The sequence below is a fragment of the Labrus bergylta genome, chromosome 11 (genome assembly GCF_963930695.1).
Source record: "Labrus bergylta chromosome 11, fLabBer1.1, whole genome shotgun sequence".
NCBI lineage: Eukaryota > Metazoa > Chordata > Actinopteri > Labriformes > Labridae > Labrus > Labrus bergylta.
Genome location: NC_089205.1, coordinates 26,111,455 through 26,138,189, shown reverse-complemented (window position 1 = coordinate 26,138,189; position 26,735 = coordinate 26,111,455). Strand labels below are relative to the sequence as shown.

At 40.0% G+C, this 26,735-nt stretch overlaps 2 protein-coding genes across 2 annotated transcripts in view; one reads left to right on the top strand and one right to left on the bottom strand.

The window, feature by feature from the left end:
- Positions 1–19,927, bottom strand: part of tyw1 (tRNA-yW synthesizing protein 1 homolog (S. cerevisiae)) — a 61,463-nt gene extending 41,536 nt beyond the window's left edge. Inside the window, exons 1-11 of the mRNA XM_065960488.1 lie at positions 19,791–19,927; positions 19,172–19,299; positions 18,882–19,013; positions 18,428–18,529; positions 16,665–16,859; positions 16,164–16,442; positions 14,818–14,940; positions 6,837–6,969; positions 2,045–2,097; positions 1,834–1,952; positions 40–149 (exon numbers count right to left, since the gene is read on the bottom strand). Of these exons, the coding sequence (XP_065816560.1) occupies positions 40–149; positions 1,834–1,952; positions 2,045–2,097; positions 6,837–6,969; positions 14,818–14,940; positions 16,164–16,442; positions 16,665–16,859; positions 18,428–18,529; positions 18,882–19,013; positions 19,172–19,299; positions 19,791–19,854 (1,438 nt within the window). The 5' untranslated portion in view covers positions 19,855–19,927. The remainder of the gene's footprint in view (positions 1–39; positions 150–1,833; positions 1,953–2,044; positions 2,098–6,836; positions 6,970–14,817; positions 14,941–16,163; positions 16,443–16,664; positions 16,860–18,427; positions 18,530–18,881; positions 19,014–19,171; positions 19,300–19,790) is intronic.
- Positions 19,928–21,311: 1,384 nt separating this feature from the next.
- On the top strand, positions 21,312–25,986 carry sbds (SBDS ribosome maturation factor). Its single transcript, XM_020649242.3, has 5 exons — positions 21,312–21,550; positions 22,895–23,024; positions 23,810–24,010; positions 25,128–25,292; positions 25,443–25,986. The coding sequence occupies exons 1-5, from the start codon at positions 21,423–21,425 to the stop codon at positions 25,566–25,568; spliced, it is 750 nt and encodes a 249-aa protein (XP_020504898.1). The 5' UTR covers positions 21,312–21,422; the 3' UTR covers positions 25,569–25,986.
- The last annotated feature ends 749 nt before the right edge of the window (positions 25,987–26,735 follow it).

The following is a 26,735-nucleotide window of genomic DNA, read 5'->3' as shown; positions in this document are numbered from 1 at the left end:
GAGAAACAAAGGAAACTCGTGTCTGCATGTGTGACCAACCTCTGAACTGTCGAATCATGTTCTGGTGTTTGTCCACTGCGTCCTGTAGGATGGTCTCAGCAGGGTCCATCTTCCAGCGCCACTCGGTGCCCACAGGGTTGGTGTGATGTCTGTTAGTGTGGCAGATAAACGGCTTGAACACGTCTGTTAGGAAAAAGCTACCTTCACTTGTTCTCTGCCTCCCTGAGCACTTCCTATAACTGTCAGCCTGTACCGCTGTTTCATTCTGATGGAGATAGATTAAGACTTGTGTCAGAAGTCATTTCACTCAAATAGCAATGTTGAACACATCACCGAGAGTCAGGAAGGAATCAGGAATCTTTCTAACAAGGTGACAAATATGAAGACTCAGACATGAATTCACTGAAGAGCTGCTCCGTTAAGGGAAAAATCATAATCATCATTATTAAACACATGATTGATTTTACAACATTTCACTTTTGTGTTTCACATAAAGTCACATTTTGAAAACAAGCAATAAATAAAACCATATAAATAGATAAAAATGATCATATTGCACAGCCGTAATTCACAGATTTACGAGGGCTGTTGTCATCCTATGAAAAACCCACAGAGAAAGAACACATCGTACTATAAAGATCACACCTCCTTTAGGTGTAGATGACACCATCTGAGAGTCTTAAGTGTGACTGCAGGGTGCAATGACAAATCCTCAGGCACAGCTAAATGCACACAGTCTATCGCATACATATGCACGCTACAAATACACTTGTGCACATCAGTTTGAAAATCCACCTGTTGCTTCAAACAGATGGATGGACACGGCGGACTCAAATTTACATCCGTGCCCTGAAGATCTCATACCGCCTGTCAGCCCACATGGCTGCTTTTTAAGAGAGACGAGCTTAATCTGTGACGACAGGGAAGCAGTTCACAGCAGCACAATCTGACCTTTCAGTGTTCAACACAGTCGACTTTTTAATGGGAACTTTGTCATCAAGTCATCATGACTTGATGACAGGAAGTGTTCTTATAACACGGTACGTCATTTAGGTTTAGACAAGAAGAAGACTGAGCATGCAGACATTCCTGCATGCTGCTCTTCAAACGTTAGCTGCCTTTCATGTTTCAAGAAGCCATATTTCAGAGTTTAAAAAACACCCTCTATCTTAAACAACTAAGACGATGTGACAACAGCTCACCTTCAATCATTTAACTGTTTATAAAACAAGTGAAGGAAGGAAGTCAAATGGAAATCATTGGAAGCAACAGACAGAAGGATGGGGACGCCTCTGGTCCGCCCTCAAAGGACTTAAAAGTTATTTTAAATCACATTTCAAGCCAACGTGTTAATGTCTGTTAGGGCCGGGCGATATGGACCAAAACTCATATCTTGATATTTATTAGCTGAATGAAGATACTCGATATATATCGATATGTTTTTTTATTAACAGTGAAAACACATGGAAAAATAAAGAAAAGCCAGAAAAACCTGGCACCTCTGTAACGTCATTTTAATGCCACATAAAACTATATTGATATTAACGATATTGTTTTACCCTACATCTTGTTTGAAAATATATCGACATATCTGAAAAACTCAATATATTGCCCAGCCCTAATGTCTGTATAACCTAATATTCCCTGATTTCTCATTAGTGTTGTCACTATCCCTGACCTGATATTAAGGGAGTTGGGAAGGAGCACAGAAATATCAGATGAGCTTTGTGAAATGGAAACATTTTTAAATCTATCATCAGACTGACATAATTTATATTGGACGCTGTCAAAAGTCTATTTTTACTTAACTTGATGTATTCTTCAGGTACCTACCTCCAACAGAAGACACACTTGTTAGCACAGGCGAGGCTGGGGGTGGTCTCCATGCAGCGATGAGACTCGATACCATAGAAAGTGTGTTTGTAGCAGCCTCCTCTCCCTCGCAGCATAGACTGACGAGCAGAAACCACGTCTTTAATATGATTCATGCACTCGCTTTGTCAAAAGTCTGAGCCTGTATACTGAGAGGAGTAAATTCTATTACCTTGGTCCATCGACAGAGTTTCACTCCTGAGTGACTTCCGATGAGTTTGTACCCTGCACAGAGAGAGAGAGAACAACACGTCTTTGACCCAACACTCCACAGCAGATAGCTTTTCATTTTCTGTGAGTATTACATCAACGTAGCCCTGCTCAGCGTTCACATCCTTTGCTAGGCGACTTCACATCTCCTAAAAGTGACCAGTGGGTGCTGATGGGCAGGTCCACAGCGAGGAGGAGGGGAGGCAGGACACATTTCAGATCCCCCTTCAGCTCAAAAGAAGGAGTAAGTGTTTCAAATTGTCTTTCTTAACAAGCCTGCCTCACGAACCTCTGATATTACGGCTGAATACTTCTTGGCTTCTTGGTTGAGTCCTGGCAAGTCTCTTTTTTAAACACCTCCTCTCTTGTAGACTCTATCAAAGTGCGTTTTTTATCTGTATCACTTCATCTACTACAGAAAATGATGTTGGGATCACTTCTTCTCAGGTCATTCCTTTCTCCTGCCGACTTCATCCGTCATCCATGCTTTTATTTCTTCCAGACTCCACTAATGTAATGAACTTTTCTTCTGGCATTAGTAAGTGTAAAATACAAAGCCAGGCCTTTAACACATACCAGGAGAAGTGACTGAATATCACCTTTCCTTGCTTCCTTTCACATGTGAGATTCAGAATTGATTTTAAGATCTTATTGTTTCTAAAAACCTGAAATGCTCAGGCCCCGGCCGATATCTGTGATTGTCTAACGTCCTATGAGCCTGATCTGCATGAGATCCTCCAGCAGGGCGCTATTAGCGGTTCCTAAAACCCGACCGGTCCCAAAAGGTGACCAAGCCTTTTTCAGTTGGAGCCCCACAGCTGTGAAACTCAGTAAACACAGTGTCCTACTTTAAATCACTTCTAGAGACTCATTTCTACCGGTGGGCTTTTTCTTAACCGACTGTGTTTTCATGTTCTTCTTCACCAGCTTTTTATTGATATAATTTACATGTATATGTTTAATCCAGGCTTGGGTTTTATTGACCTGTTTATTTGCTTTTCTTATTTGTTGTATTATTTTCTGGTTTGTGTATTTGATTTGATTATTTTGTCTTGTTTTGATTGGAAACACTTTGTAACTTGTTTCTGAAAAGTGCTGTATGAATAAAGTTGTTATTGGGAATCAAAAAGGGGCTCGGTTGTATATATTCTAGTCCAGGAGTTTTATAGATAATCTAGTTAATCTTTTCAGTGTCTGCCTGTTTTTGTCTTGAGGTGGCTCCTTTTCTATTTTCAAGTCTTAATTGTGTTTTTCTTTTAAATCCTCGCAGCTAAAACATCTTATTAAAAGCCGAGGAGAGATCGGGTTGTGTTTGAGCTGATCCATCCATCAGACGTTTGATGCAAGATGAGTCAAACACAAATATTATCACGTAAAGCTGTTTAGAAAATATTGGTAGAAAAGACTGAATGTGGAAAATTCTCCTTTCTGAAAAAACTCCAGCAACAAATGCACCAACAAACAAAAGGAGAACATGCACAGAATTCAATTTATGTTTTGCTCAAACAACATAATGTTTGCTTTTTCTCGATGGGGGCAGAAAGCACGCCGTCCAGCTACAAATCCATTTTCCACATGAAAATGCCTGCAGAGCAGACACGTCCTGCTCTCACCTCGCTCCTAGCAACAACATGAACACATCAGGATGTATGACCCCAGGCTAACTTGACTGTGGAGACCACAGGTCCTGCTGCTGGGACGTTATATAACTATTAATGATCTTAATGTAAGCCCTCCAGTGTTTGTTTGGGAGATCGATTTCCAATGCCTCCGTGTCCTTTCAAGTGTCAGAGGAGAGTGAGGGGGAGGTGGGCGGAGAGAAGAACGTTTCCCTCTTCTCTGTAATCACGGAGAAACTATATCAGCATAAAGAGCCAGTTATTGCTATGAATAAATGTCCTTTGATGTGCAACATGCCGATGCATGAGACAAAGAGAAAATGACAAAGAGAACTGATAAATCTGTATTCATTCATCAATATGAAACCAAAATGGAAAAACAAACAAACAGAAAACCGTGCACTTTTTTTCAATAGTCGTTTCCAAAACACAAACAAAAACGACTCGTTTTCTCAAATCCGATTTTGGCAAATGAAAAATAGAAAAAACACGGGTAACAAGCGGCCATATCCCATTAGCGCTTTTTCCCACTTTAAACGACTGGTGTGAACTGGTGTGACCCTCTGAAGTTTACATATCTATTTCAGAATCCAGGCCGAACATTTGTCTTTGACATTCTTTGACATTCTTCTTGTTACTCTCTGAGAGGTCAAGCGAGGTCAGGTAGAAATAAGTTTGTGTGCAGTGCTCGGTGGTAAGGAGAACTCTGCCTCCTCGTTGAGTTGCACATCACTTCTCTCCATAAAGGAAAACAATTCAACGACTTCTCCCACTAGTCATGTAGGAGCAGCCTGCGGGGGGGGTTGGGGTTATCTTTACAGCATAAAAACAGGAGTGTCCAAGAGATTTGGGTATGACATTATTTCAGATTCTAAAAACAATTGGTTCTTTGATCTGTGACCGTTCACTCACTCAGAGCCGCCTGAGGGAATTCAAATGAGCTGGGGGAGGAGGGGGGCGATGTGTTTAATTAAAGAGTGGAAAAATCAGCCTAATTTATTTTGAACAGCCTTCAGCTTCTTTATCGGGATCTTACGGGACATGAGAAAATACAGCTTTTATTTTTAATTAAATTTGACGAGATTAATGAAACCAAACACGTTCAAACTGCGTTTCGAAATGGATGTGCAGTTTGTGCGCCCACTCCGTTAACTCTTTGTGCACATTTTGCACAAGAAAGAAGAAACAGATTCAGGTACAAACAGGTGAGTCCAACGTGTCAATCTGACAGCAGAGGCCACCACATGGAGCCAACAGGGCAACAGTCTGTCCCTGTGGTGTTCAGCGTGCAGCGCCAGAGACTCTGCTGGTCCCCGCTGCCTGGACCTGTCTGGACTCATAGAAGAGGGACGTGCCTCAGGACGAAGGCATCCTGAAGAACTGTTCAAATAGTCTTTGACATGAAACTACAGTCTCTTCACATGTGTGACTTTTACATCCATGACATGCCAGAAGCGGAGGATACAGAACACAACCTTCAAAGACTCAGTGTCATGAAAACATCATTATTCTTTTATGACTAATACGAGGAGCTATCCTCTGAGAGAGACTCTAGCCAACGCTAACACCATGAGACCGGTCAACAGTCGGGTGATTCCAGTGATGTTTTGCTCTCATTTTATAAAGTACTGTGTAGACTAACAATGGACGTCTCTGCATGAAAATGGCTGTCCATTTAGGTAATGGACTGAAACTAACACCAGGGGGCTTTATCAAAAACAAACACTGACAGAGAGAAAACATGGATGCACAAAAAGTAGCTCCACTTATCAGAACAGAGGTTGTAATTTCATCAATATTGAGCTATAATCATTGTTAAGCATTTAGTCCAACTTCAGATTCCACATCAGGCAACATTCCCACAAATCCAATCCAACAACAGGACGCACTATTCTTAATGTGTATCAGGGGTACACTGGTAACAAGTGACGTTACAGTGAGTTAATGTCTGATCCTCAAAAGCAGACTAACATGCTTTTTATGTAAGTTAAGTTGAATAACTAGAACTCCCCTTCCACACCAGCTGGGATCCGTTTTGTTGATGTTTCTTGGTGTGGGAGGAGAGAGAGAGCGAGAAGTGAGACTCTGGGGATTGCACCCTGAGGACAGGAGGAGGCAGAGAGGCTAATTGGACTGCAATGCATCATTAGGAGCCATTAGACAACAAGAATTCCCCTGCTCCACACTTCTTCTCGAGAAGCACCTCTGGCCGGCTTCGCCCAACCAATTTCTCTGTCAGGATATTAGAAAAACGTCGGGAACACAGGATGCAGTTTGAGCAGCTCATTAACTTGAAGATGGTCAAACAAACAGCTCCGATGTGTCTGACTTCTTCCTGCCTCAAACGATAAAGTCATCGACGTCCAGGGACGGGATACTTACAAACATATTTAGGTTTGTAAAATCATTGGAGTTTGAGAGGAGACCCCTCCATCGTTGACTTTGATCATGGGCGAGAACAGTTCAGTGAAAACATTTTCTCTTGACAGTTTCTGTACGTCGGTTTGATTCACTGCTCATTTTCAAAACAGGTGGACTCATGATTCATGTTTTATGTTGACTGACAATTTGCTGCCCTTGTGATAAGAGCAAGGTTAAGGATATGCTGACAAGCAGCTGTGCGCGGCCTGTAATGTGATTTTTTTTTTTTTTTTTATTGCGAAGCAGTGCAGCTACATTATATGAATATATTACCCAGAGTCAGCGGTGACACCCGGCAGATGTTTGGAAAATGACTGCTGCACAGTTTAACCCGAGTCAGAGATTCATAAAGATCCTCAACAAAGCTGTGGCAAACATGGATAACACATAACATATTCAGTCTGACTTTTATATAGTGCTTTATATAAATTCAAATCTTAACATTATTGTATTGTCTTTTTATCCTACTACAATTTTAAATATTCTTCTCCTATGAATTAATTTTAATATCTTATTGCTTTTATGTGTCATATTTTATTTTTATATATATTTTGTTATTCTTATTGGTGTGCATTAGTCTCTCAAACTTTTCTGCACTCTTGTAAAGCACTTTGAACTGCAATTGAATTTGTCTGAAAGGTGCTGTATAAACAAAGTTTGATTGATTGATTGATAACACATTTGTTGTATTTTATCCATTAAATCAAAGCTCACCTTGCTTTGTCAGTGCGTCTCTGAGAGCGGGCGTGATCATCTCTCTCCTCTCCTCTTCATCTACAACCTTCTTCACTCCGTTTAACTTGGAGAGCTTCACCATCGGGCCGTCTCCTCCACCTTCAGCTTTGCTCTGTGGCAGACACAAGATGTAGAGTCGGTTATTTTTTTAAAAAGCCATTAAGGGATGGATGAAAATATCCGGATCAGTGACTCGCATCCGTCAAGTATAAAATCACAACTTTAATAATGTACACTTAATGTTGAGAGAATTCAGACTCACTTAAAGTAAACGTTTAACTTTTAAAGCGATGTTTGAACCAAGAATTTAACTAAATCAAATAGAAAAGAGATGTATGTGTCTGAATTCACGATCTGGGACGAAGTAAAGATTGCAGGACTGAACCTAAGAGGGTTCAGTGAGAGTTTAACAGAACCCCTGAGAGCAGTGTACATGGAAGCTTTTATTGACCCCTCCTTATGTGGACCCCAGGAGGACTAGCTGTGCTCAAGGGTTCAGCTAATGGAGATCCAAACAAACAAACAAACAAATAAACCAGACATCCTTTTTTTATTTTAAACTTCATCTAAAAAAAGCTAAATATCCTGTTTGAAAGTGTGTTAGCTGCTGGATCGTGACGATGCTCATCACGTCAGGGAACTTAGTTAAAAGCAAGAGGAGCTTCTCCCAAAGTGTTTGATGTTTGACAGAACTGAAGATCAAGGCTTGTTATTCTGCAGTCCTTCAATGACTGCGTGACATAACAAGTTAACCATTGCATAACATGAACATCGTTTGAGTAAAAGAGGCATCATCTGTTTGAACAGTATCGGGGGTAATCCGGGTCTAAGGCCCCTCTGAGGCTCTGTGAAATGAAACAAAAGGTCTAAAGGAGAACAACACTATTGTTGAGCTTCTTACCACAGCAGCTGTCTTTTCTGATAGTCGCTGCTGGAGCCTGTTTGTTTGGAAGATTAACTCCTTCCTTCAGGCCACGATTACAGAGCTGCAGTGAACAGTGTTTGTATGGAAATGTAAACACTTTAGAGACGTGTTGGAAACTGATTCAACAGAAGATGGATTTAGTTGAATTTTTAAAAAGGTACATGTGAACAGGTTCCTTTTTTTTTTTTTTTTTTTTTAAGAGAGATGATTAACCAAGTCCAGTGACAGCTCCAATCATAACGGTTCACTTCTATGGGGTCTCCACGTCCTCCTTCCAACAGAGGTCTGATACTCTGACAATGACTATCCAAGGACCAGAGAGACACATTTTTTTTTACCTCTTTCTTTAACTCTAAACATCTTATCCTCCGCTTTGTAACGGCTGCTATGATACCAGTGAACACCAGTCCTATTCAGCTGGTTTGCCAAACTAACAGTCAGCCAGACTGTGATTGGACAATATTTAACCTGCTGCTGTAACACCACAATTTCCCAGTTTGGGATCAATAAAGTAAATCTATCTATTTGGCTGCTCTGACTGGACAAGGCCATTTCCTCTGCACCACAGACGGGCTCTCAGTGAAGGCATGGCTGGGTCTAAAAATGATGAAACACTTTCTATTGGTTAGATGGAACGGATTAGAAACCCTTTCTGTCATTACTTGATCAGACCATGTTTTGTCTTTTTTTTTCACCCTTAATCTAGTTTGAAGAGGGGTAGATGCTTTTTAAAAGAAGATGCTGATGACTTGCAGCTCCGGACTGTTGGGACTTTTGGATAAGTGTCCCCTTTCTTTCTTTCTTTCTCTTTGCCTTTAGTGTAATGGTACTGGGTTTTTATAATGTCTGTCTGTGTTTCTAAAAACTGAGGCTGAAGCTAAATGCAGCACAGAAGAAAATAAGCCTTTCAAAGAACACAAATGTGCTTTTTATTAAAGCAACTGAGAGACTGAACTCAACTGGAAAAACATTTTTAACCTCCTCCTGGTCTCAAAAACCCTGCAAAGAAGCCTCAACAAATAAGACAATGCTGCTACATGAGCATGCAAATACACAGCTCATGAATTGTGCACCTGAGCATTACATAATGTGTTCAGAGCGCAGCTAGTTCTCCTGACATCTCTAAAGATGGTGTACTCGTACCTGGACCAAATCCAAGCTCCTGTAGCGATGCATCAGAATGGTCTGTTTAGTGCACCTTAAGCTGCATGCACCTCTCATTAAGCAGTAAAGATATCACTCCTTTGACTGACAGCCGCAGCGGCCCCTCAGAGAAATAGCTGCGCCGGTGACGAGGGATGCTTTGAGGAAGTAAGACATCATGCTGTGTCAGAATCCTCCCACATCTTGTTCTTGTTGCTGGTTTACATTAGAGCCGTTTATAGGAAGCTCTGAGTCAAGCTGTATTTCCTTTAAAACATCAAAATGGAATAACCTTTTCTTTCTGCTCCCCTGACATGTCAATCTGACAGCACATGGAGCCAACAGGGCAACAGTCTGTCCCTGTGGTGTTAGCGTGCAGCGCCAGAGACTCTGCTGGTCCCCGCTGCTCAGCTTTTCACCCTGCCTGGACCTGTCTGGACTCATAGAAGTGGGACATGTCAAAGTCCCCGTGTATCGCTCTGGAGCCACGACGCGGGTCTGGTGCAGCGATAAAACACAGAGTGAGCGTTTGATCAACGTGTGGGAGAAGGAACAGGACTGTATTGACATTGACGGACATTATTTCATCATTTTCTCTGAGTTTTCTTTTCCATTATTTCTTCGACAGCACGACTAGTCTGCAGTAAATCATTGGTTTTACATGCAGCTTACAAAAGTGTGATTCGGTCACTTTTTGGTTTTAAACTTCAATAAGCTGGCATTGAGAGGCCTGTTGTGTTAAATAATGCATTTCTAAGTCACTGATGTTCCCTAACTTAAAAACCTCCTCTCGTGGTCACGTGCAGTACTTCATAAAAAGAAGGGTTCAACACATCGTTTAATTATTGCAATTCAAGTAGCTGAAGGTGATAGATAATACTGTGATAAATAAATAAAACATAATTATCAGGATGTGCTGCAGAAATGCCTTGGTCACCATCATGTACTTCAACATGGTGGCACAGACACCAACACATTTTACAATATTTGTAAATTATATTCCAACAGTAACAAAAGGTCTAAAAAAACAAAAACAGGATTTTGTACCCGGCATACAGCGGCTATAATCTGAGGCAGAACAAACGCCCGGTGCCTGCATCTCCCTCTCTGATCCCTCCTTCTGGACGCCAACCTAAAACCATCTGAACCCGGTTCAAAGAGCTTTGTAGCTGCTCAGGTGAAAGACCCAGACAACCTCCTTACTGGCCTCAATCCCACAGCATGAACTGGACCTCCAGGCAGAATCACTCACCGCCCAGGAGAACATCCGCTGAACATCCTGTTATATTAAGATATTAATTATATTCTATATATCGGGCAATTAGCAGAAACTGAAAATGAAGTTTCACTTGTCAGAGCACAAATAGAAGCAGAGCAACAGATGGGCTTGGATTATGGATAGGTAGTGTGAATGCTGCACTCTGGCAGCCAATCAGCATGTCCCTGCCAATCGACCATGGGGGTACATTTGAAGGAAACAGTTGTGGGAAAAAAAAATGTATCACCAGCAAATTTAGCTGTGATCCGCTCATCGTCATTCATGCATGGCTTTCAGGATCACTGACATCAGCACAGACAAACACATCCTCCATATTTAGATCCCTCTAGCCGTCTACATGCATCGGCATCAACACAGACTAAAACAACATTTAGGGCTGGATGAGGCAGCTTACGAGTCTATGTGAGATGAATAACGAGCAAAGTGGACAGATGCTGACACTTTCATTTATTGAATGTAAGATGAAGATCTACTAGAGAGACAGATGTGTGAGACTGTATGAAATCATGAAACGTCACAACCAGTGAAAGAATCTCTGGACAGCTTAGTTAGAAAATAGACAAAGTTACAGATATCCCATGAGATATATTGTTAAGAAAGGGTGACAAAAAGGGACATTTTGAAGATGAATGCTGAAAGCTCTCTTGAAGGTTTGGGTGATATGGACAGTGTGAGGAGGATTAGGTGAACAGGCGACTCTACAGAAGACACATATATCTTTATTTTAATGTAACATCAACTATATGGATATTAACGATAGTATCAGACCCTGTAAGTCGTTTGAAAAGTCATTGATTTCTCCTAAAAACGTGACATATTTCCCAGCCCTACTCCCTCTTACACCAAACCTGGGGGGACAGATCTTTCTCTATAGCTGCCCCCTCCCCACACACATTCAACACTACACTGACACAAGAACAACATACAGCATCTTCTTGAGGGAAATGGAATTTTAGAAACCCGATTTTAAGCCACCCAACCTCTGTTTGTAACTGTTTTACATAAGTGTGTTTATTTATTGCAGTTTTGTACTCGCTTCGTTATCTTAGTACATTTTAGCCTTTTGTAGACTGATTTTAGCAGTCTTGTATTATCTGTCCCGTTTTTCTTTTTGATTTAATGTCTGTTTTCTAATTATTTCTGTAATAACTCGATGTCATTGTAAATGAGGGTTGCCCCTCAATGATCTTTCGAGTATAAATAAAGGTTGAATGAATGAACATCTACATTCAAATCACTGATCAAGACTCACCTTCAAATGAGCTGTATGAGATGTATGATTGTGATGTGTGTTCTGTTTATCTATAGCTTTACCTTTATGCTGCAATGTCTGTTAGTTTATACTGTTCTGATCCTTCTGTCTTTTTTAACAAATACACAGTGTCTTTGAGTTTTTGAAAAGCGCTTATAAATAAAATGTATTATTATTATTATTATGTTAGTGTTGAACTCTCAGGGAATATGTTTTACAGTCTGTTCAGTGAGGAGATATAAAAAGAGATGCAGAGGTACCACAGGACTTCAGGAGCAGAGGTAAAGTAGAAATGTGTTCTGTTGAATGGAAATGTGATGATGTTTAGTGCACAAGTATAATTACATACAACAATTACAGTCCAGGGGGTTGTAGAGTTGCATAATGGAAGAGAGATAAAAACAAGACTAACTTTACTAAGACCAGTGGTGATATATTGTAAATAATACATTTGTTATCTGCAGTAAAAGACAGTAATCTCACCTTTGTTTGCCTGGTGTTTTGATGTCAACCACCTTGACATGAACGATGTTATTTCTCTTTCAGGGTGTTTAAATGAGGCCTCAGATAGTCGCTAACATTCAGCTTCTCTTTGTGCTGCCTGTATAATTTGACTTGTTAAATGTCCATCATGCTGATGTGCACTGAGGATTCATGCTAATGAGGCTGGAGAGTGAAGTGACAGTGTGTGGTGTTAAATGTCAGAGCGGTGGTTCACTCAGAGATTAGAGTTTGACTAAACGAGAGTCTCTGTCATCACCTAGTGGTCAGACAGAGACGGAGAGACGTTCCACCTGGGCTTATAATGAGAGGAATCTCAAACTGAGAAAAAAAAAACAAGACTGGTGCAGAATTAATCTCCAACCCTTTTTTTTTTTTTTTTATCTGAAAAAACCCCTCAAAACATCCCATAACATCCATGTAATTTACAGGGTGTCACAGAGCATAGATCTAAAACATGTAGACCTGAGCTGGCTCTACACTTTACGAGCTGTTTAAGATATTCCAGTCAGGGGGAATGACCTTGTTCACACTTCATTTGCAGCTTTGCTAAATAATCACTTGGAGATAGTAAATGTTTAACTCATTACATCTTGCACTGCCTTCATCTGTGTGACCACACGATGCAAAAACATGCAAAGTTTCAAAAAAATGCAAAGTGTGATCATGTGAGTCATCGTAGCCAGAATCACAATCGATTAGAATGCGTTTGCAGCAGGTGCTTTCACTGACACTCCTTTCCAAGTTTGACCACAATGAAGCCTGATGGAAATCTGTCTAACAGTAAATCCACATGAGCTGTTTGGTGTGTGAGGTTCCCAGACCACACACACACACATCCCCACAGAGCTTACCGACAGGCCTGTCCAAACGCCACAGAGCTGACACACATTATTATACTCATGTCACAAAAGGAGAGGACAGGCCTGGGACATTCAGGAGTTGCAGTCATTGTGTCTTTGTAAGAAAAAGGGAAACTTCCCCCAGACGTTCAGCACAGCTAGCGCGACAGAACACTTTGTAATAAAGTCATTACGTTTTCATGAGAACAAAATGTATGATCCACAGAGGCTGCAGTCACACACCTAGCCCTGAGCAATCACTTAAGTTACTCACTGTTCCTTCAGAGCAAACGTGAGGCTGACGGGAGGAACATTTTCCTAAAGATAAAAAGCCGGGGTGTAATGGAGGAGCAGATTTATTTGGTGCACCCACAAAAACGACACAATCTTTGTGTTCTGACCATTTCACACTGAGGCATGAGTTCAACATGCAGCAGCAGAGACACCATCGTCTAGTAGCCAGTTGTGACAAAGAAATGTGATATTCATTTTATCCACCAGAGACGAATAGATGAGGATTGTCACCACTTATTATTTAATATGTTTATATTTTAATAAAAGTAGAAATACATCATCTAGACAAACACCTTCATTAAAGCATGTATGTTGCTGATTTTAAACTGATGTTTCAGAGAAAAGAAACAAACTATCTTAAAGTTTTTATCCTGTTATAACACCAGTCAGTGAGGCGTCTTTATCCTGCTGTTAGAAGAGATCAGCCACAGTCTGTTCAGCCACTCACACAGGTACACACACCTGCTTCCTTTTCAAGCCTCTCCTGCCTGCTTCCCGTACACACAGCTCTGGATAACCCCCTATAACCCCCTATATCTACAACTCTACAATCCTACAATTCACTTAGCAGACGCTTTTATCCAAAGCGACGTACATCAGAGAGTAAGAACAACACAAGCAAGGATCTAGAAAAAAGGGAACAATGTCAGTAAGAGCAAATGATCAGCTTTGAGTCTGATTGGACACACAGGTGCTGACAGGAAGTGACCAGAGGCAAAGCACAACATTGAGGGCAGTTCTTGAGAGCTCTAATCAGTATAGAAACCATCTTATAAGTCGTCGTTATCAAACAGAAACCATCGTCACAACCATCATCATCATCAATAATATGGAGACCATCATCATTAAGTTAGTAGGTATTCATGAAAGAGCTGGGTCTTTAGCTTTTTCTGAAAGGTGCAGAAAACTGTTGTTGCATATTTACCACTGTCATCACTGTTACAAACTTACATCTCTTACCTCCAGCAAGTATTTTTACATTCAGTTGACAAACCTGAATAAATGTTGTATTTCATTTTTCATTTTGTTTAAACTAGTAGGAATGTTAAGTTAAATCCTTGATGTATTTATCTCTTCTCATTCTTGTTTTTTAAATTTAATATTATATTGTTTTATTTGCTCTGATAACCTGCTGCTGTAACACCACAATTTCCCAGTTTGGGATCAAGAAAGTCATTCTATTCTATTCTAATCTATTCTATACTACAGTCCTTAAAGGAGACCGATGATTCCTTTTCTGTCTCTGTTCTTTTTCTGCTCCTCTTGAGTGACTCGTCGCTCACAAGGCTGCGAGGTGGGCGTCCTCGATCTTACGCAAGCCCCCGCTTCTCGCCTGTCGGGGGGTCTGGTGTCTATCAACCCATCTGCCTCTCGTCGTTCAGTGACACCACTTTTCTTCTCCATCCTCTACACACTCTGATGGGACGAAGGTGTCGAAAGCTTCAAACCCTGACGGTGGCCGCTTATAGGCCTTTGACACGGAAACGCTCAAAATAAACGTGCAGGGTGATGACTGTAGAGCTCCGATATGAAATGATTCAACGACCACAGAAGGATAAAACTGTGAAGCAGAAAGTCGAGTTCTGTACATCTACCTCATACATGTTGATACTTTGAATATCTGTCAATTTTGACTACTTCATCTCTTTCATGGGATCTCCTGAATGATGGTGGTATGCATACATGTCGGGACATTGTGTGAATGCTGCTGGACAGAGTCTGACCTTTGCTTTCTTGGCGCTGCTCATGATGTTGCCCAGGTCCTCCATGTCGACCACGGAACCTGACCTTTTCTCTTTTTGCTCGCCAGACTCCTCCTCATCACTGCTCGACTCCATCAGATCCTCCTGTCGCATGGAAGAGGAGCACAGAATTTTAAAAAGACACATAAAACTAATCACATCTTGTCTACAGCTAAGAGAGGGAGCACATCGATTGTCCATTGTGGTCTCATCTTGCTCTGCCTGATTAAATACATCAAACATGTGTGTGGTGTTAAACAGGATGTATCACTTTGTGTCCTCGGTGTGGAAGCCTCTGCACAGATGACCGGCTGCAGCATTCAAACACACGAGCAGTACTGTGGGGCAGATAAATCGGCAGCATGTTGGTTCCGGCTGAATGTCACCTCTGCTGAGTGCACCGAGTGCTGCAGACAGAGGGGGACGGAGTCTCAGCTACAGAGTTGGCTCTGAGGTGCCTGCTACCATGACAACCAGTCATGATGTGTATGTGCTGTGATGCGTATGAAAGCTGAGAGTGTGTGTGTGTGAAATGTGTCATTTCAGTGACAGGTGATTAAAGAAGTGCTATTTTCATATTGACAAGAGATGACACATCGTATGTACGGTAAGCCTTGAAGGACGTTTATAACCCCGGTTCTTACTCTGGAAAATACACAGAATGAATGCTACTCAAAACAGAGCTCATCAACTGACGGTCACACTCCTCAGGCTCATCAGAATTTCATCACATTGTGGAGGTAGTTTAGCTCCAGCACGTCCACTTCATTGCATGCTTTCATAACCCGAGTGTCCTTAATGTGTAAAAAAATAAACATCATCATAAGCCCGAGGACATTTCACTAAATGAACATCAGCGGCACACTTTCTCAGCCTTTCACCTTCTTGTATGAACTCATCGTGTTCACCTTCTCTCTCTTGGATTCTGGGTCAGGGGAGAACATGTATTTGCAGAATCAACTCTAAACAAGGCTTCACTTCTTTCATGATGCTTATTTAGGGGATTCTCCACAAGGACTTTTTTTCCCACACAGTCATGTAAAGGTCAGGTTGAAACAGAGTATTATAAAACATTACATTTCAGAAGCCTAAGGCGTGTTCTCATCCACTTTTTACTAAAAGGTCAAACACTTACTAATCAATCTGTTCATTTCAGTTCTTTGTCCTCAGTTTAACAAAGTGTCTATTGAAGTGAACAATCAGGAGGATGTTAGAGGAAACTAAAAACAGAACCTCCAGCAGCCTGCCAACGAACAGTGACGACACGTTAATGATGCGTGCAGCTTTCAACCGCTGAGTTAAACTACTGAACCAAAAAGAACCTCTACCTTAGATCTGTTAAGCTCCTCCTCCTCCTCCTCTTCCTGCTGCTCTTCCTCTTTCTTCTTGTTCTTGCAGGAGCCTCCGGTCTTACAGTTCCCCCTGCAGCTCTTCTTCTCGCCTTTGGCCAGAGCCTGCAGACGGCTCAGGAACTTGATCTTCCAAGCCAGGAAGTCGGCCTGGATGCTGCCATTACGGCTCTTGACCACATTACAGTCGCCCTCTACCCGGGTCATGATCCTTACGCCGCTCAGCATCCACAGCCACTTGTCCACGTTTTTACCCACCTGGTGAAGAAAAAAATCAAGTTTCAACAAATAAAATCTGCTGATTCATGGCCTTCAAAACAGAAACTAACAGATGGACATTTGAGCTGTGTGTTAAATGAACTTTGACCTGGAGTCTGCCTCCTCCTACATGGTTAGAGCTGTCAGTCAGTTCTTTAAACCTTCTTTGTTATCGAGCAGCATTTTTCTGATAGAACTCGACACAGAAAATGTTTTTCTTACCATGTTGTAGTGACCACTATAGACGGAGTCCCCGAGCCCAAACACTGCATATCTGAGGCCTTTGAGGAACGTCTTTCCGTATCTGAAGTCGGTGGATGCCTCCTCCAGCCACTTACAGAACCATTCTGCGTTCTCTGTGGGCCGGCCGTCGGTGTAGGTCGCCACGAGAAACACACAGACCGACTTGTTGGAGCACTGAAAGGAGGCGTGAACAGAGCATTTCATTACACACAGCAAAGGCTTACATTTAAAGATGCTGGAAGCCTTTTTTTGAACTGCACACTTCAGACACAGCCAGACAAAGTGAGACTTTTATAAATTAAAAACAAGATGTGATCAATGTAACATATACACTTGAAGACAAACGAGAATTATTTGACGATATCTGGGGCCTATATATTCATTTTCATGGGGATAAAGATCTGTCACATATTTTGAGCGAGGCTGGTAAAGAGTTGGTAATGTCTGTATTTGTGGTCATTTTAGCAGAAACTGTTCTAGGGCAGAATATTTGTGATTAACAAATCATCTATGGCAATGTAATCCATTTCATTATTTTTATTTAATACGGACAGTAATAATTTTGCAACATTTTGTCATTAAAGTTTTTATTTTATTTTTTATTATTATTATATCTTACTTTTTCCTCCTTTATTTTATAAATGTGTATATATGTGCATGTGTATATTTTTTTTTCTTTAGAATTTATTTAATTGTAATTGTGTGTCTTGGAAAAATGTTTAAAACTCAATAAACATATTGTTAAAAAAAAGTATTTTTAAAATGTGATCAATGAATTAGAGTAAATAATGAATGTTGTTATGATTAAAGAATCAAACTAAATGTGTAAAATACGGATTGAATCTGCCTCAACTGCAACAAACAAACAAACAAACAAACAAACAAACAGTGCATAATATAACTCAAGTTTCATAATATGTCCCCTTTAAGACAAAGCCGCACGACTACTGTTCAGGAAGTCTAATACGATAAGATCAGGATAATGTTAATTCATATAAAATGAAATATAAATAAAGTCAAATGGATTAAAGGTGTAATGCAGGAGCTCTCCTCAGCCCTCTGGTCTGGAGATGCTTGTGTCCATTTCACCTGTGGAGTTTTCCCTTTGACTGAAATCTTTGTCTGTCTCTAAACCAAAGCCACTCCTATCCAATCTCTCAAAGCTCGACAAGGTGCCTGCGTCCAAGTAAAAAAGATAAGTGATGAAAATAATCAATTGTTCTCTGGTTGAGCTGGATTAGTGTGACATATATCGCTCCTCTGAGGCAGCTGTTTGAAGATTGGAACGAGGGGAAACACTGAGCTGGAACATAAAACCACTGCAGGCTGGATGTTCTGTTTGTTGTCACGCTTTCAATAAGACAACAAAAACATTCATCATTCATTTCACTTTGATTCTTTCTGTGTTGATTAATCTTTTCCTGTAAGTACATGTTGCCAAGACTTCTGCGCTTAAGGAAACATTTGAGAGGTTTAATTATCACCCTGGAGCAACGTCTTGTTGCAGCATGTTTAATCTTCTTATCAGAGAAACAACAATGAGTCGCTCACTTCACATGTATGGAGTGATAAATGAGGGTTCTGTGCTGAGGAGCAGCTGTGAACACAGGACACGGTCTCTTACTCTGACATCCTCAAGTCGAGGGCTTTCTTCAGCTGCTTACTGCGGGTCTTTTCACACTTTGTTCTCTCCTTCACTAGACAAAGAAAAAAATCTGCTTCTCCTCTGACGGGTGGCTCACCTCCTCTGCAAGATGATCGTCTGGATCGTAGTCTTTCATGTCAATCACCTCCGCTGGTATTCCCAACGTCTCCACCTCTTCTGACAGCGCCTTTGCAAAGCCCTGAGTACATCACAAGTCACATCTCAGAGTGGAAAATGTTTTATGTTTGAGCTTGGACTAATCACTGTGGACGGACTAGGAGGGAAACATTGCTTTGCACAAGGATAGTGGTTTGAAAACGTTCATTTACCATAAATTCAATCCTGGTTTCTGCGGCTTACAGAGTGGAAATGTTGAGTTTATGTTAACATGAAGTGTTAGCAGTGTTTTAAATAAACTCTGTTTGTGTCTTTAATGCTGGTTACAAAAATAGAAAGGCAGCGAATCGATTTCTGATTTTACAGAATCATATTGTCTATACGTTACAATCAAAGTCAGTGAGGAGGATGTTCAGGTTCTTCTGTATCTGTACCTTTGCTGTTCCAGTTTGCGAGCCGTAGAAGATTTTAACAGCGGCCACATGAACCACGGCGTCTCTGCCCGAGCAGTCGTCCTTCTTCACCGCTTTGAGGACCAATGAGCCGACGTCTTTGGAGAAGCTTTTCTGAAAAAAAAACACACAGAGAGGAAGGCAAATCAATGAAATGACAAATTAAAGACAGGTTGAGCTTCCTCTTCACAGAAGAAGATGACTGGAAATCTAAGCAGAGGCCAAAACACACTGCTGCAACTGAAGATGATGATCGACTGTGTGGGACTCACCTTCCTCAGGACGGTCTTCACAGAGAACCAGATCCCAAAGACGAGAGCAGCAGCTGCATACAAGTACAACCTGTAGTGCCATATCCACATGACGCAGCTCTCAGTGGGACTGTGGGCATGCTGGGACACTGAAGGGAGCAAAAACATCCAACTGAGTCCTTTTATTTTGGCAAGTGTCACTTAATATGTCTCAATATCCTGTATAGTTTTGAGTGAATAATTAAGATCTTAATTGGTGTACAGTTTACTTAGAATAGTTTATAAATACATTGCACCTTGATCTGCATTTTTATTCCTATGCATTCTTGTTTTATTTGTTCTCATATGCATGCTCTTCTTCTTGTCTTTCACTGAGCAAACACTCAATAAAGGGTTATCTTATCTTATCTTATCTTATCTTATCTTAATGATATAGATTTCCACTTTGCAAATGAACCACAACAAATTATTCTCCAGACTCTCACGATAAGTAACAAGTCAACACCTTGGGTCACCTGCAGCAGATAACAGGCGGGTCACGGGCTAACAATAGTATGCTAACCAACAATACGAAATGACGTTCACTATTAAACTGCACAAAGTCAGTTTCCGGGTCCGTAATAAGTTTGAGTAAGCTCACCTGTGGCGTCCAAGGCAGACACGCAACTCGTGAAAGGTAAGATATACAAGAAAAAACTCAGCATCGCTGCAAAACGCTTTAATAAAACACTCTATCCTTAACAAGTGATGATGTGCGCAACCATGTTGTTGTGCCGAAATGCATGCTGGGAAATGGAGTTGTGATTGTTGTCGGCGGCGCGCTTGAAGCAGTTCCAGGCGTGAATTTGAAATTACAGGTTTTTGGAGCTAAAAAAAAACCACACAGCACAAATCATAACCATGTTTGGCTCTTTTAATTTAACGTCTTCAGGACTCATAGCAGCTACTACGTCGCCCTAACTGCTTTTATTTCAAATGTACTCACCGGAAGTGTTGTGAATATAATTATTCTCTCTTGACTATCAGCTCGTTCCTTCTAGAAATTTCATTTAAAAAAGTGTTCAGTGGTAAATGTTAAGTGAAATATCGTGTCAATAATAATAATAATAATAATATGTACAGTCTATGTGTCAACCTGATTTATTTTAAATATATTTGCTGTCGTGGTCGTAGGTAAATTGTTTAATAGCTTCAGTCTAGGCGGAGTTGGCTGTGGGAGTATTACATTGGTAATACTGCCCTCCAGTGGACATATTGAAGAACTGCAACATCAAATCAAGACAGCGCTAATGCAGAATTCATAAACTTCCGGAAAATATTTTCAAAATAAAACAACAAACGAATGAATATCTACACACCTTTACAATTTGATTATATAGCCACATTTATCAGTGCGACCAACAGATATTTTGTAGTATTATTCATTAACTGTACAGGTATTTTCATTAATACACCTTGCTCTTTAACTTTTAACTCTTTAACATGCACTTTAACTTATGTCTATACTGTCTATTTACTACTCTGTTTTTGCACATTTACATTTAATCTTTTATATTTAATTAACAACATTTACAACTCTGTTTTTGCACATTTACATTTAATCTTTTATATTTAATTTACAACATTTACAACTCTGTTTTTGAACATTTACATTTAATCTTCCATATTTAATATTCCTATTAAAGACTAGTAATGCTAAAGTTAAATCCTGGTTGTATATATTACATATATAAATATTTTTATATTATATTCCCATTCTTAGTTTTGATATTTTTAGTGCTTATTTACTTTGTATTTGATATTATATTATGTTTAAATTTGCTAACATTGTGTTTTTTGCTCATATTGTGTGTTTGGACAACCTGCTGCTGTAACGCCACAATTTCCCAGTTTGGGATCAATAAAGTAATTCTATTCTATTCTATTCTATTCTATTCTATTCTATTCTATTCTTCCTTGAAACAAACTTAAACGTTTTAGGTACACTGTGTATCCATGGAAACCATGAATGTTTTACTGAGTTTGTTTTTTTTAAATTACATTCGTTTCATAAATTAGTTTAGAATTTTCCTCTAAAGTCCGAAAATAATAGAAATCAAGCTGAAGATAAAACGGGGACCAGAACTTTTGTTCCGCTGAAGTTTCACGTCGGACATTATTTGGAAACGCACTTGTGGCGCATTTAGCCCTATGCTTCAGCCTGACAGCGTTGTTTTTGTTTTCCATGATAACATTGTGTTAGACAGACAGTTCTGTCCGAGGAAACGTCAGGATGTCGATATTTACACCAACAAATCAAATCCGGCTCACTAACGTGGCGGTGGTGAGGATGAAGAAAGGAGGGAAGCGTTTTGAAATCGCCTGTTACAAGAATAAAGTCATGAGCTGGAGGACAGGAGCGTGAGTAACACCTACACTGTTTACATCACCTGAATCATAACTCACTGTTTACATCACCTGAATCATCTCTCACTGTTTACATCACCTGAATCATCTCTCACTGTTTACATCACCTGAATCACCTCTCACTGTTTACATCACCTGAATCACCTCTCACTGTTTACATCACCTGAATCATAACTCTCTGTTTACATCACCTGAATCATAACTCACTGTTTACATCACCTGAATCACCTCTCACTGTTTACATCACCTGAATCATAACTCACTGTTTACATCACCTGAATCACCTCTCACTGTTTACATCACCTGAATCATCTCTCACTGTTTACATCACCTGAATCATCTCTCACTGTTTACATCACCTGAATCATAACTCTCTGTTTACATCACCTGAATCATAACTCTCTGTTTACATCACCTGAATCATAACTCACTGTTTACATCACCTGAATCATCTCTCACTGTTTACATCACCTGAATCACCTCTCACTGTTTACATCACCTGAATCACCTCTCACTGTTTACATCACCTGAATCATAACTCACTGTTTACATCACCTGAATCATCTCTCACTGTTTACATCACCTGAATCATCTCTCACTGTTTACATCACCTGAATCATAACTCACTGTTTACATCACCTGAATCATAACTCACTGTTTACATCACCTGAATCATAACTCACTGTTTACATCACCTGAATCATCTCTCACTGTTTACATCACCTGAATCATCTCTCACTGTTTACATCACCTGAATCACCTCTCACTGTTTACATCACCTGAATCATCTCTCACTGTTTACATCACCTGAATCATCTCTCACTGTTTACATCACCTGAATCATCTCTCACTGTTTACATCACCTGAATCATCTCTCACTGTTTACATTACCTGAATCATCTCTCACTGTTTACATTACCTGAATCATCTCTCACTGTTTACATCACCTGAATCATCTCTCACTGTTTACATCACCTGAATCATCTCTCACTGTTTACATCACCTGAATCATCTCTCACTGTTTACATTACCTGAATCATCTCTCACTGTTTACATTACCTGAATCATCTCTCACTGTTTACATCACCTGAATCACCTCTCACTGTTTACATCACCTGAATCATCTCTCACTGTTTACATCACCTGAATCATAACTCACTGTTTACATCACCTGAATCATCTCTCACTGTTTACCTTGTTCTGCTTGAATTTAACATCTTGTTTACTTGGTGTAAGAGTCAAAGGACATGTGTTGGTTTGTTTCCTTGATGTGTAATTGATCTAACTAAGAGAATCATATCTGAATGTCCTTCCTTTGTGTTGTGTGTTTTGTTCCAGGGAGAAAGATCTGGATGAGGTTTTGCAGACAAACTCAGTCTTCATCAATGTGTCCAAAGGTCAGACGGCTAAGAAGGAAGACTTGATCAAAGCTTTTGGGACGGATGATCTCACAGAAATCTGTACTCAGGTGAGAACTGATTCTGTGTCTGTGTCATTCTCATGAGTCAGAGCCGTACGGAAAGCCCTTTCAACATTTAGGTATTAGCGGTAACACCAATTGTAGATATCAATAATTGCTTTTTGACATGTTAGAATTCCAAGCCGACATATCCACAATGTGATTTTCAGGAGTAACAATTCTAATTAAAAATATCTACAATTCATTTTTGGAAATGGTCATTGTAGATATCTGTAACTTAATTACAGCTAGTCAACTTGTGCCATTGACTTTTATTCAAATTGACTTACAGATATCTGTAATTCAATGTTTACATGTTGTAATTCAAAGTCGTCATATCCATAATGACATTTTGACATGTCGCAATTCTAATTCATGATCTCTACAACTCAATTCTCTCTAGTAAAAATGTTAATTCTTGATATTAACAATTGTATTCTTACTAGTGACAAAGTTCATTTATGATATCTACAATTGTTCTAACATTACAGATATCATAAATTCATTCTAGATATCTAAAATGCAATTCTTACTAGTCGAAATTACATTATTGATATCTTGACCTGGAATTATTACATGTAAGAACGTAATTACAGATATCTTGAATTAACATTTCAACATGTCAAAATGTTGAAATGTAAATTCCACGAGTGAAAACTAAATTGCTACTTGTCAGCCAGACTGTGTTAATGTTAAAAGGGCTTGCCATAAGAGCAGTGTTCACCTTCACCTTCTCACCTTCTCTGTGTGCTGTTTCCTGTCTTTGTGTGTTTTTTGTTGTTGTTTTGTGACAGATCCTGGCCAAAGGAGAGCTGCAGGTGTCAGACAAGGAGAGGCAGAGTCAGCTGGAGACCACGTTCAGGGACATTGCAACTATTGTGGCAGAGAAGTGTGTCAACCCCGAGACCAAGAGGCCGTACACAGTCAGTCTCATCGAGCGGGCAATGAAGGACATCCACTACTCCATCAAGCCTAACAAGAGCAGTAAACAACAGGTGTGAGACGTGGATGTCTTTAATAATAATAACAATAATAATAATAATAATAATAGCTTCCTTAGATTCATGTAGCGCCTTTCAAGAGACTCTGAGAAAGTGGTTGTGCCCATGTGAAGAATTTAAGTTGCTGCCTCAAAAATATATATTTTTTCTAGTATGTGTCACTACATTCCTTTCAAAACTACACGTGGAAATATAGTTGAATATGTCACATGATTGATGTGTACTATGGATTGATTGTGTTTTATTTATGTGTCATGTACACTAAGTGCCAAACCGTCATGTGGGCTAACAAGACACCAAAAGAAAAATGTACTCTGCAATGATGCATTCAAGTGTAACTGTGAAGACTGGAGAATTTGCTCTTCCTGCAGGTAGCACTTTTAAAGAGTCCATATTCTGCCCCTTTTGGGGTTCGTATATTTAATCTATGTACCTACTTTTGTACGTTCACAATCGCTAAAGTCCGCTGCACTCTGTTGAGCCCACACTGTTAGACCCCACGTGGGCCAAGTCTGCTCTGATTGGTCTGCCGATCCGTTTTGTCGTTATTGGTCAGTTGCTCAGCACGCTTCTCGGAAATTTCAACATGAGCTGCAGGGCTTGCCACAACGAGCCAATGGGCTTAGATCAGTGATCTCACACTGACAATGACGTCGGACTGACACATTTTTATCGAGGGGAGTTAGAACCGAGCGTTACAGCAGCTAATGCTACAGCTAACAGGATGACGTAGGAGAAGCCGCGTTTCCACAGACTTTGAATTTTTGCACATAGATGTTCCTAAACATGCACAGGACACTTGGAAAACACACTGAAGAGCATATAAAACCAGATAAAGCAGAATATGGGACCTTTAAGTAATTTGTTCTTACCTGGAGTGTTTTTTTTTTAATCAAGTTGCTTTAATGAAGCTGCAGCTCAAAGCACATAAGTGGATCGCACTGACATTACATCTGAGATGCTCAAAGAAAAATAAACTATAAACCTCAGAGTCTTATTTTAGAAATGAAGACAATTTTAACTTGTTTAATTTGACAGAAGAATATATTCAAAAGTGAAAAAGGACGTCCTAAGATGTGAAATGTGTGTGTGTGTGTGTCGTTGTTCCCAGGCTCTGGAGGTGATCCGGCAGCTGACGGAGACCATGCAGATCCAGAGAGCTCACATGAGGCTGCGACTCGTGCTGCCCGCCAAGGAGGCCAAGAGGCTGAAGGAGAAGCTGAAGCCGCTGATGCAGGTCGTGGAGAGTGAAGACTTTGATGAGGAGCTGGAAATGGTGAGGAAGATCACACGGTGTGTCTGTGATTGAGCAAACTATTTTGAACTTTTTAACTCCCCCTGTGTATTTTAGTGGGTATCATTTTGCGACCACTTGCTACTTTTTCAGTCCGTGTTTGTGAAATCTTCCTCCCTCTCATCCTCTCAGGTGTGTCTGGTGGATCCCGGCTGCTACAGGGAGATCGATGAGCTGATCCGCTGCGAGACCAAAGGCCGAGGTTCTCTGGAGGTTCTCAGTCTGAAGGATGTGGAGGAAGGAGACGAGAAACTATAATAACACCAATCATTCAGGACTCTCTCTCTGCACCTTATCCACACTAACACGCTTCAATGCAGCACAAACTCATCTCAGTATTTCTGAAGAGATTCATGCTACTTCCTGACACGCCTACCTACCAGTGTCTCTCTGTTTAAAGGATTGATTTGACTTTTTTTTATTTGCCTGATTTGCATTTTGGATGGAGAGGGACTTTGGAACTAATTTGAGCATTCATAGCTAAACTTAAAGTTAAAGTTTATTAAAGATTCCTGGGCTTCATTTACAGAAGTTAAGGACCAAGGGAACATCGCAAGCTTTGTGTGTGCCATGTAGTCACGCTCAAGATCCCAATAGATAATTTCTTTTAACAAATTATTTATATTTTTCAAAATGACTGTTTTCTCTGTAAGCAAATAAATATTTAAAGGAATATAACCCTCTTTGTGTAGGTGCATTGATTTATTACACACACTTGATTTAAAAACCACAGGTTGTATAACTTAAAACCAAAAACATGTTCAACAAAACATCCAAACCAGTAAAAGGAATTCTATCTAATGAAACACATCATACAAATATATGTACAACAGATCAAGAATAAAGAATAAAAACATGTATTGTTTGATTATGAACTTCATGCTCAAACTTTTATCATACAGTATCATCATACAGTAAAATATATTGATTGTTTTTTTCTTGCAAAACTGTCAAATAAAACAAACCAAAGCGGCTCTGAGGGGTTAAACTGTGGAGATACGTTCACAAACACTTTATCACTATCAAGTCACAAACAACGAAGTGTTTTCTACTTTACTAACATTTTATTCTCACCTTTAAAAATAGTGAAATCTCCTCCTAAACAGACACATGTCTAACTTAAACTTTGATATGAGAGAAATAGAAACAAATATTTTGTCATTTAATGCAAAAACAGGAAATGGTGAAATGGATCTTTCACCTAAACTGAAGTTTTTTTTGGACAAAGTGAACTTGAACTGTGTGTGACCGTGTTCAGTTTGAAACCTGATCCAAAGTGAATCACTTCTGATTTGTCTGGTAAACATGGGCAGAGATCTGCAAACAGAAGTCTGATAAGTTCAGCTTCACTTTGAAAACCTCTCACAAGACACCAGCTGCTTCCATCATTTACCCTCCTTTATAAATGTCACTTTTAATTAAAGG